The 12,188-nt window shown below is 46.5% G+C and overlaps 1 protein-coding gene across 1 annotated transcript in view; it reads right to left on the bottom strand.

The window, feature by feature from the left end:
• RIPK2 (receptor interacting serine/threonine kinase 2) overlaps positions 1-11,867 on the bottom strand; it is a 38,339-nt gene extending 26,472 nt beyond the window's left edge. The window contains exons 1-3 of the mRNA XM_070392755.1: positions 11,528-11,867; positions 5,910-6,063; positions 3,295-3,450 (exon numbers count right to left, since the gene is read on the bottom strand). Of these exons, the coding sequence (XP_070248856.1) occupies positions 3,295-3,450; positions 5,910-6,063; positions 11,528-11,700 (483 nt within the window). The 5' untranslated portion in view covers positions 11,701-11,867. The remainder of the gene's footprint in view (positions 1-3,294; positions 3,451-5,909; positions 6,064-11,527) is intronic.
• Between the last annotated feature and the right edge of the window lie 321 nt (positions 11,868-12,188).

Genomic DNA, 12,188 nt, shown 5'->3' on the forward strand with positions numbered 1-12,188 from the left:
TATATCACAAAACATTCCGAAGTGCTTTAATAACAGCATCCTTGACTGTAAGCTGGCAGGCCTATCTGGTTCAGAGATGTGGAAGTCATTCCTTTGGTCATTCAATAGATATTTACCGAATCCTTCTATATGGCAGTTCACAAAATAGACTACATTTATGTCTTCATGGAGCTCACATGCCAAGTGAGGGAGATGGCCAGTAAAGATATTAATAAAAAATGTATGTCAGATAGTGAAAACCACTGTGGAGAAGCTGAAATGGAGGCACGAGGGGGAGGGGACCTGGTGGGAGTCCAAGGACAGCCACCTGAAAATGAGGCTGCACACAGGGAGGAGCCATGCAGATGTCTGGAAAACAGTCATAATATTCTTATGGACAAAATGAGGACATATGGGTGCATATCAGTGCTTTTAGGGTTACTCCAAACAAGCAAGGATTATTCTCCAGCAGTGCTGACTGACAGGGACCTTAGGGAGTTCTTAGCGCTGCATAGTGCAGCTCTGATCCGAGCTCTGCACCGTTAACATTAATCATGACTCGACACAAAAAACTGGCTAATTAAATTTTAGGATGACACAAAGCTGGGAAAGAAATTGCAACCCTTGGAATACAGAAACAGCTTTCAGGAAGGTCTTCAAGGGTAAAGTGATCACTCAGGCTTAACAAGACAAAGCTCTGATGTCCAGAATGTACTCTGTAGAGCACACGATAAGGAGATGTGGCTCAAGCGATAATACATGAAAGAAAGAACTTCTCCGGGCTTTCTGTTGACATTGACCCCAACCTGAGTGTGGTGATATGGCTGCTCCCCCAAAACTAATAAATTATTAAGGAACTGTTAAGTAACGTTTTTAGGACTAGGGTAAAGGACACTTCCCTCCAATTCTACAATGGCCAGATCACATGGAGAGTATTTTGTTCAGTTCTGAGAATCAAAATTTAAGAGTGATTGAAATACAGATTCATCTAGATAGCACCTGGGATTAAATCCAGGTCAGAAGGAAACTGGTTGAAGAGCTAGGGGTGGTAGCTGGGAGTCTGGGAGCAGGCGGTAGCCATCTTCAAATAGGGAAAGGGCTCCTGTGGAGGCAGAGCTGGAGCCCAGGGGCAGAAGCAGCAGGGGAGGAATTTTGGTTGATCACATAAGAAAATGTCAGTCATTCCAGGGTGGATGCTGAGACTCCCCTGTCATCCGATAACTGCCCTGGGGGCCAGGGATGGCTGCAGTGAGGCCGCAGGGGGCTGGCGTAGGGCTCCCTAACTGATGTCATCGACTAGTCTCTCTTTCTAGCAAGGCTGAGGAAGAGGAAGTGCTGTCAGTAAAGGTTTATTTTTTTCACTTAAATTTTCTTACATTTTTTTGTACTAATTTTTCTATTGTTCCAATTTCCCTATCAGTTACTTGTTTGAACATTTTTTTATATTTACAATAATCTTCAATTATATATATTATTGAAAGAAAGGTAGCAAAACCCTATTTAATAAAGAGTTACTATGCAAATTGACCATCACTTCAACACACAAGATGGCCACCCCACATGTGGACACAAGATGGCCGGCAGGGGAGGGCAGTTGTGGGCAATCAGGCCAGCAGGGGAGGACAGTTGGGGGCAACCAGGTCGGCAGAGGAGGGCAGTTGGGGGGGACCAGCCCTGCAGGGGAGGGCAGTTAGGGGTGACCAGGCCGGAAGAGGAGGGCAGGTGGATATCCCTCAAGGGGTCCCAGATTGGAGAGGGTACAGGCTGGGCTGAGGGACAAACCCCCTGCATGAATTTCGTGCACCGGGCCTCTAGTATTATATAAAAAAAGAGCCACGTTTAGTATTAAGAAGGTAACTGAAATTACTACATCTGCTGTCTTTAGATGCCTACATCTTTTCCATTATACAAAATTAATTCAAAGTAAAAAAATTAACTCAAAAGCATAAAATGATACAACTTTTAGAAGATAACCTAGAAGAAAATCTCCAATACCTATGTTTACTGAAGAGCGCTTAGTCATAACAGCGAAAGCATGATCCTAAAAGAAAAACATGGCAAGTTGAACTTCATCAAATGAAAGATTTTGCTTTGTGAAAGGCCCTGTTTAAGGAATGAAAAGAATAAGCTATGGACCGGGAGAAAATATTTGCAAACTACGTATCTGATGAAGGACTCATATCAAGAAAACAGATATAACTCTCAAAACTGACAGTAAAGAAAACCTCAAAAATCCCATTAGAAAATGGCTTCAGACATAGACATTTCCCTGAAACGGTACATAGATGACACATAGCACATGAGAGGGTGTTCATCATTAGCTATTAAGAAGATGCAAATTAAGACCACAAAGAGCTATTACAATACATTTATCAGAACAGCCAAAATAAAAACCAGTGGTAACACCGAACGCTGGTGAGGATGTGGAAAGCTGGGTCTTAGGATGCATTGCTGGTGGAATATAAAATGGTGCAGCCACTTTGGACAGAAAGTAGTTGGGTAAAATAGTTCTTAACAAGCTAAACGTACTCTTACCATGTGACCAAGCAGTTGGGCATCGATCCTAGAGGAATGAAAACTAATGTTCATTCAAAAAGTTGCACAGGATTGTTCGTGGAAACTTTCTAGTAATTGCTAAAGACTGGAATGACCTATGTCTCTCAACTGGCGAATAAACAAGGGGGTATTCCCATATTGTGGGTTACTATTCAGCAGTAAACAAAGAACAATTACTGATGCAAGTAACAACTTGGATGGATCTCAAAGGCATTATGCTAAGTAAACAAAGCCAATCTCAATACATCCCACACTGCATGATGCTATTTATAAAGCATCCTCCAAATGACGAAATGAGAGACGGAACACTGATGGTGGTTTCCAGGGCCCAGGCACGGTGCAGAGCAGGGAGAGTGTGGTGGGAAGGAGCAGCATGAGTGTTCTCTGTGGCATGGGGCACTGTGCACAGGTGACCAAGTGACACAGAACTACATGTGTCCATCATACCAATGCCAAATTCTTGCTCTTGAAATTGTACTATCACTGAGTGAAGGACACATGGGACCTCTCCGTATTATCCTGGCAACTTTGTATGAATTTATAACAATTTCAAAATGAAATTAAAAAAGGTGTGCTCCACAATTTCAATCAAGAATGTAATTTTTTTCGTATTTTGTGCTGTAATAGGTCTATCTCTGTACCATAATAGGGCCATGGAAAAGGGAGAGAGAGTCATTTGGCCAGGTGAAAAAATAACTAATGTCTTTTCAAAGCTACTAATCACAAAGATACACATAAATTTTTAAAAAAAGTAATGACCTTAACATGAAATTCATTATCCAGTAAGATATTCTGAGTCTTCAGGTCATGATGCAGTAGAGGAGGGTTCATATTATGCAGGTAGTTCACGCCCAGTGCGATTTCATGCAGGATGCGAAATCTCAGCGGCCAGGCGACTTCCGGATATTCTGTTTTCTTCATATATGCAAGAAGACATAAAACCAAAATCAGTGGCCAAATTCCCATACATTCACATTTAGGAATTAAATATTCCATGAGAAATACAGCATAAACTAAGGTCAAAACATATGCTCATTTTTTTAACATAGTAACAAATTTGACATCAACATTCCTGTATCCTATTTCCCTTACTTTTTAGAGAAAATAACTTTATAGTGTTGATATTTATTCCCTTTTAGTCTATATTGGTAATGTAACTACATGATATCGGTTCTTCTTTTTTCAGTTGACCCAGTTTCAATTACTTTTTAATCTATGTAACACTCACACAGGTACACACATACCCACACCCATCTCCCCATTTTATGGCTTATAGCAAGTAGACTGTGCACACACATGAGCACACACACACATAATTGTTTCTAGTACATACCAAACCATTTATTCAAATTAATGTTTTAATTTTCTGATTAATATAAAACTAATCATTATACCCATTAAAAAGTATGACCATATTATATTTATTAACTAAGCATTAATATCTCATACTTTTATTCATATAATTAATTTATTTGCATTTCAACGTGAAAAATTAGCCTTGAATTTTGTTTTTAAGAAGGAGACAACGTTCATCTTTATTTATAAAGCATATATAATACAGACATTTAAAGCAATGTTTTATATTTCTTGGTACTTACAAGTGATATTCATTTGAACTTTCATTAAGTAAATTCCGAACATAAAAATTAATGCAGAACCTCAGGAAAATGAGTATACTCAGAAAAATTAGATACTTCGGGAAGATTCTGCAGTGACTCATCAGGCACCATGCCACTGGGCATATTTTTCTACATGACAGGAAGCAGTATGCTTCTACTGAAAGCTCCAAACTGTTCTTGAGATTTTTTTTTTTCTGCAAATGGATCAGCCTATGGTTCAGTGATCACCTGGCATGAAAGTGGGTCAAACTTTTGTGCTTACACTGTATTTTGACTTATTTCAGCAATCTTTCATGAGGGTGGGGAAGGGTGCTTCAAGACAAACCCACCCCAATAATGCGATACAGGAAACCAAAAGAAACACAAATACTCATGTCGCACATTAGTTCCTCCGATATATACAGAGCCCCGTCCACTCAGCAACTGAATCTTTTACTCCATAAAAAGGTAACTTTCTAAAAATTATGTAGGTGACAGGAGGAAGAAGTCCTCTCTGCACATGTGTGAAATGGGAACTTTTGGTCACGGCTCCTTCCAGGAATTAGCAGTCCCCTGTGGAGGCTCTAGGATTCTAGAGGCTCAAACCTGGCTGCCAGAATATCTACTGGGTGCTGGGTGTGGGAAGTAAACATTAGAATTCCTACTTATTTCTCAAAAAGAAATTGTGCTGGATTAATACTTGCATCTTGGCTGCGGTGGTAGTTACACACACCTCACACACCCACCCCATCCTGCTTGAGATGCTCACACCATACACAGAACGTGATGTGTCCCAGGCAAAGAGGAAGTCCCTCCCCCAGAGGCTGTGCTGCCAGCAGCTCTCTTTCTCCCATCAGAACACTGATGGATAGGGATTTAGGATTTTACCTTATATTACTAAGTTTTAACTAAACCAACCTCGCTAAATAGACTGTTGTTGTTTTTTAATATATTTTTATTGATTTCAGAGACGAGGGAAGGAGATAGATAGAAACATCAATGATGAGAGAGAATCATTGATCAGCTGCCCCCTGCACGCCCCCTACTGGGGACCGAGCACACAACTCGGGCATGTGCCCTTGACTGCAATCGAACCCGGACCCTTCAGTCCCCAGGTTGATGCTCTATCCACTGCTAGGGCTAGCTAGACTGAGCGTTTTAAAAAGAGAAACTGCAGGTTGGAGATCATACCAACTCAAGCAAACAGCCATAGATGCACACACATATTTTGAGAATGAGGATCCCCAAATTTGTTTACTGATGGGATTCACAATCGAAGCCAGAGTAACTGGTACCTTGAGAAAAAAAGTAAATAGCTCACACCACTGTCAATCATGGAAAAGCCAATGCATCTGGCACTCAGAGATAGATTTATGTGGCCTAGTAATTCAGGATTTTATGAAATGGTACTATTGACATTTAGTTTGAATCCTAAATTGTCTTTAACATAATATAAAATCCGGCCAGCAGACAGTGGACCATGCAGTGTGCCCTTTACCTTCTCTTTCTCTTATGCCTACCTGATTATACACGTGGAGAGTGGAATTCAGTGTAGAACGCAGTAACCTAAGCAAAACAACCTCGATTCCTTAGCAGACAAGGCCTGACTTCACATTATTCTTAACAACACAAAAGAAGCCATAGATGGTGAAACTTTAGCACCTCGTTGTTTTTCATTATTCTTATTGTGATTCATCTATATTTATCCCCAAATAACCAAAGCACTTTATAGCTTCATTAACAGAATTACAGCCACTGAAAATGTACAACACTTACCCTATGTAGGAGTTCATTTAATGATCCATTTGGCATGTATTCAGTAACTATTCCCAAAAATTCAGGCTCATTGCAAATTCCCAAAATTGGAAGAATGTAACTAAATCTAGCTTTGTGTAAAATTTCAGCTTCTCTTAAGACATCATTTCTTTCACTAAAGGAAAAAAAAGCATAATTATTTTAAAGTAATGGAAAATACACAATTATCATGCCCATGATATTAAGTTAGCCTGGACTTTTTCAGTAATCAGCTTTTGACTTCTTGTAAATTACGCAACTCTCTGTCCTTTAGTTTCATCACATTTAAAGTAGGGAAAACACCTACCCTGTATAGTCTACAGACCAAAATAACTTCTATAAGCCACTGACAGAAAAAAGTGCTACGCCTAGGCTATCATTATGATACTTTTCTAGGAAAAGGAAAGAACACTATGGGTAAGTTTATAAAGTCTATAGTATTAGAACGATTGGTGTGTGAACTAATTAAACTATTAAATTTATGTTGTATTAAAACAATCAGATCTGATTCAATTATATTAAATTTATAGTTGCATACCATGTAATATTTCCCCAAATATCCTGACTATTGAGACATCTCAATGTAGATTTAAATAACGAGGTACTAGCTGCATGAGGGCCAATGCTTCTGAGGAATTATCCTCTGGGACCCAGGAAGAGAACACTGAGAGCAGGTGAGTGCTTCTAACAGATGCCTGGCGGGGGGGGGATCAGGGTCCAGGTCCATTTGCTTATTTCTACATAAAACAAATAAATATGGAACCTTCATTAAGAATAAAAAGTGCTCAGCATTATGGAGAATATAAAGATGAAAAAGAACATAGTCTGGGCTCTCAAGCTGCCCGGAAATCTTTTTAAAGAAAAATAAATATTCATTGTGGTTTTGATTTGCATTTTCCTGGTGGTAAGTGATGTTGAACACCTTTTCAAATACCTGGTGGTCAGTGTATGCCTTTGGATGTGTTAATTATCTCAATTTGGTAACATTTCACAATATATGTATATCAAATCATCATGCAGTATACTTTAAATACCAGTCATATATATATGCAGTCCATGGACCATACAGGATGGTGGTCCTGTAGATTGTAACGGACCCAAAAAATTCCTATGGCTTAGTGACACCGCAGCCATCCTGAGGTTTAACCCTCTGCTGTTTTATACAGTAACATGCTGCACAGCTTGTAGCCCAGGGGCAATGGGCTCTGCCATGCAGCCCAGGTGAGCAGCACGCTGCCCCACCAGGTCTGTGTGTCTTTCTGATGTTCCTACAACAACAGAATCATCTAAGGATGCATTTCTTATACTGTATCCCTGTCATTAAGTGGCACACGATTGTACACAATTATATTTGTACTAGAGGCCCGGTGCACAAAAATGTGTGCACTCAGGGGCGGGGGGTCCCTCAGCCTGGCCTATGCCCTCTTGCAGTCTGGGACACCTCGGAGGATGTCCACCTGCTGGCTTAGGCCCACTCCCTGGGGGATCGGGCCCAAGCTGGCAGTCAGACATCCCTCTGGCAGCCCAGCAGTCCTCAGGGGATGTCCACTTACCAGCAGGGAGCAGACCTAAGCTGCAGTTGGACATCCTTAGTGCTGCTGAGGAGGCGGGAAAGGCTCCTGCCACCACCACTGTGCTGGCAGCCATTAGCCTGGCTTGTGGCTGAGCAGAGCTCCCCCTGTGGGAGCACACTAACCACCAGGGGACACCTCCTGCATTGAGCGTCTGCCCCCTGGTGGTCAGTGTGTGTCATAGTGACCAGTCATTGCCAGTCGTTCTGCTGTTAGGGTCAGTTTGCATATTACCCTTTTATTATATAGGATAGAGGCCTGGTGCACGGGTGGGGGCCGGCTGGTTTGCCCTGAAGGGTGTCCCGGATCAGGGTGGAGGTCCCGCTGGGGTGCCTGGCCAGCCTGGGTGAGGGGCTGATGGCTGTTTTCAGGCTGGCCACACCCCCTTTAGGGTAGGGGGTCCCCAATGGGGTGCCTGGCCAGTCTGGGTGAGGGGCTGAGGGCCGCTTTCAGGCTGGCCAAGCCCCCCGGTGATGGAAGCTCCCAGCCTCTCCTTTTTTTCTTTTCTTTTTTTTATTCTGAGATTTATTTACCTTCTATAATTGAAACTTTGTAGCCTTGAGTGGAGCTCAGAGCCTGCCAGGGCGGGTGAGAAGCTTGGCTTCCTCAATCGCCAGGGCAAACCAAGCCTCCTACTCGCTCCAGCTCTGTGGCCACAGCCCACTGAAAGCAGGTATCTGGGGTTTATTTATCTTTTATAATTAAAACTTTGTTGCCTTGAGTGGAGCTCAGAGCTGGCCGCGGCAGGCGGGAAGCTTGGCTTCCTCCATCACTGGGGCAACCAATCCTCCTGCTCACTCCAGCTCCATGGCTGCCGGCCGCCATGTTGGTTGAGTTAATTTTCATATAGTCGCTCTGATTGGCTGGTGGGCGTGGCTTAAGGCATAGCAAAGGTATGGTCAATTTGCATGTTTGTCTTTTATTAGTGTAGATACAATTATTCATTAATAAAGTTAAAAATAAGGAAAGAAATTTAAAAAGAAAAATAAACACAAAATATAAGGCAATTATTCATTAATAAAATTAAAAATAGGAATTTAAAAAAATTAAAACTTAAAATATAAGGCAGATGTGATTAGTGCCACACACACACATAACTAAATGAATAAATAGAGGACTGAGGGAACACAGAGAAAAGACAGGAAACACTGGGCTCGGGAGTCACCAGTCTTCAGAGAGGTGGATTTCAACTACACTTTATGAATGGAGAGAATCTCAGCCTTTGGAGAAAGGGCATCTAAGGCTCATGTGGCCTCCAAGATGAGAGGGACCTTGCCTTTTTCATCTGTGAATCCTCAGGACTGGACCAGTGCCTGGCACTTAGTAGAGGTTTAATAGATAAGCAACAAATGTATTCAAGGAAGTTAGAGCGAGGGCTCAGTTTCCTGTGAATCAGGCTGTGTAGCAGTGGTGAAAAGGGTGGAGGTGACCAGGGCAGCAGGGCCATGGAAACAGAAACAGTCTTAAAGCCGGATGAGGGCATTGACACTTTATTTGCTAGTCTCTGAGTTGTGAATGCAGGTTTTTAAGCAGAGAAATGACATAAACAGAACCAACTTTTAGGATTCACTGGCAGCAGGATGTAGGATCAGCAGAAAGAGGTAGAGTTTGAGTCAGGCGTTAGCTATAATACTAGTTAAGATGTGGAGCAATGAAAGCCTGAAACTATAAAGGCCACAGTGGAAATGGAAAGGAAAACATCAGCTGACTAGGATGTCCAGGCTGCTGTGGTGGTGACTGACTCTGAGATGAAAGAAAAGGAAAAAAAGAAAGAAAAGAAAGAAAAGAAAGAAAAGAAAGAAAAGAAAGAAAGAAAGAAAGAGTAAGTTAATTAGTTGAAGATGCCATCAGTGTTCACCCGGGATGAATGGGTTGGTAGCAGCACTAACAGAAGAGAACCATGGCAAGAAGCCTGCTAGGTAAGTGATGGTGATGAGTCTGTCACCAGGCTCTGCAAGAATGGCTGTTGCAATAAGAAAAGCAGCAGACCTTCCAGACCAGATAATGAGGCCTGCTTTAAAAATAAACAAAGAGAAGAACAAGCCAAAAACCTTAGTCATTTATGTTTTGAATAAATGATTATATATATTTACATGTTTAAAATTGAAGACTTGGAAGAGGACACACCCTTTTCTTCAGCCACTTTATATCCCAACTGTGAAGGAACCAATTAAATCAGTTTGTGAGACCAGTTTTAATTAAACCTACATTCCCTACGTTAAAACAGTTTTGTATTCGCAACAAAAACAGTTACTGGGCAGGACGCAGGCAGGGAGATGGGAGATGGGATCGACCTGAGACTCCTGGACACTCTGACAAAGAACCACAGACAGACGAGCACCTGGGGGGTCTCAGTCATGGGAGTCTCGGTGGCACTGCCCTCCTCCCAGGGTGGGTATGCGGTATTCTTCCTTCTACTCTGCCCTACTGTGTGTTGGCCACTTCATAGGCACTATCATAGTAGATCACCCCTAAAGGTGGGTTCATTATCCCACTGTACTCTGAGGGCTCTGAGGCTCCAGTATACTCCTACTTTTCTAGAGGTTACACCAAGAGCAAGTGGCAGGGTGGAGTCAGATTTGAATTGCCCTCGTGGGACTCTAAAGCCTGTGTTCTTTCCATTCCAGTGTGTGATCAGAGAAGAAGGGAGATTCTTAAAATCAGGTTTGGGGAATTTTGAGTGAGTGGGAAAACAGAAAAAGCCAAAACAGTTTAAAATAGGGTTTTATATTTTTAAACATAAGACTGTGAAATACAGCTTCTATAGACATACCACCAAAATTACCAGCCAAAAAACTATGGCATCTACAGGGTGTTTGAAGAACCAACCGGACCCATCTACTCATCAGGCGTTGGGAGAGTGTTGGGGACAGAAATCAGGTGATGGAGAAGGACTGACCAATCCCTAAACGCAAACTGGTTTTCTTTCCAGTGATCCCAAAGCACATGCAGACATCACCCAGCCCGGAGCCCGGAGGTCCACGCCTGCACTGTCCCCGCTCTAAGCGAGGCAGAGCCCGCGGCCGCCTCCACAGCCCGGCCCGGCCCGGCCCAGACTCTGCAAATCCTCCGCTGATGTCCCATCCCAGGAGGCAAGTGGGAGGGAAGCTCGTGATGCCTTCGTCCCACAGTCTCATGGCGGCTTTGACGACAGTTAGTTTCCTACCCACTGAGTGGAGAGTTTTAGGTGATGAAAAGTGTGAGTGGGTAAGGAAAGGGAACTCCCTCTTCATTCCTTGGCCTCAAGTGGCACAAACTTTCATTAAAACCCACGCGGGAGGCTGTTTGCGGTAGAATAACTCTAACGGGGCCTCGGCGCTGGACCCCACGCATCGGCAGAGTCCGCTGCACAGCACACCCACCCCCCACCTGCACGCGCCGGCCGCGGTTACCTCCGCGCACTCGGCCTGAACTGGCAGAAGCCACGGCCACACCCAGTGTTGACGAGCCCGGGATCCGCGAGAGCCGGGAGGGAACCGCCTTCGGTGTCGCAGGCCTCCCGTGAGCGAGACCTGCGCCTGATACCAGGGCAGCCGGTACGGGCCGCCCGCGGGGCCGTGGGCTCAGGGCCCTGAGCTCAGCAGGGACCGGACCGCTGAGCAACGCGGGGTCGCGGCTGCGCGTGGCTGCAGCGCTTCTGGAAACAGAAACTAGTCCCGCTTCCCCAAACCCTGCTCGCGCATCGCCCTGCGTCGCGGGACGTGCGGGCCGCCCGCGCTTCCGGTCGCGTGGGAGTCGGGTCCAGGCCGCTGTGGCCGCCGCGCAGCCCTGCCTCGGGGTGGCTCCCCCGCGACAGCAGCCGGCGCCGCGCCGCTTCGGCCGCACGCGGCCCAGCGGGCCCAGCCCGGACGCCCGACCCCGGGACACCCGGCGCTCCGCGCTGACTGCCGGGCGGCCACGCTCGCGGCTCAACGCCGGGGGCAGCGCAGCCCGAGCGCGAGCCGCACCAGACGCGGAGCCGGGCGCCCGCGCAGCCGCAGCCGCAGCCGCAGCCGCGGTCAGGAGGGGGCGGGACGGCAGGGCGCCTACCTGTCGAGCAGCGGCGTGTGGATGTGCAGGTGCTTCACGGCCACCTGCACGCGCCAGTCGGCGTGGCGCGCGGACGACACGGTGCCGGACGCGCCGCGGCTAAGGAAGCGCAGGTCGGTGAGCTTCTGGGAGGGCACGGCGGGCAGCGCGCTGCAGATGGGCTCGGCGCTCATGGCTCCGGCCCGCAGCCGCTCCCGCTGCCCACGCCCCCGCTCGGCTCCCGCTTCGCCCTGCGGGCGGCCAGACCTCCTGCTGTAGGTGGGCACTAGGTCGCCAGGGCGGCCATGCCCGCGCGGCTGCCCGCCACCACTTTCCCGGAGCCGCACCGACCGCAGTCCGGACTGAGACTGGCGGCTCAGTGGCCGCAGCGGTGACGCGCCTCCCTCCCGCCCCGCCCCGCCCCGTCCCGTCCCGCCCCGCCCTGCTCTGCTTTGCTCTCCAGCCCCTCGCAGGCCCCTCCCGTCCGCTGGCTCCTCCTCAGCCCCGCCCACCCGCCACCGGCTCCTCGCCGGCCCCGCCCTCCGGCCCCTCGCAGGCCCCGCCCCTCACACTGGCTCCTCCTCAGCCCCGCCCACCCGCCACCGGCTCCTCGCCGGCCCCGCCCTCCGGCCCCTCGCAGGCCCCTCCCGTCCGGTGGCTCCTCCTCAGCCCCGCCCACCCG

Source organism: Myotis yumanensis, unplaced genomic scaffold (assembly GCF_028538775.1).
Source record: "Myotis yumanensis isolate MYYU_CA2020_CCGP unplaced genomic scaffold, mMyoYum1.0.hap1 SCAF_15, whole genome shotgun sequence".
Taxonomy (NCBI): Eukaryota; Metazoa; Chordata; class Mammalia; order Chiroptera; family Vespertilionidae; genus Myotis; species Myotis yumanensis.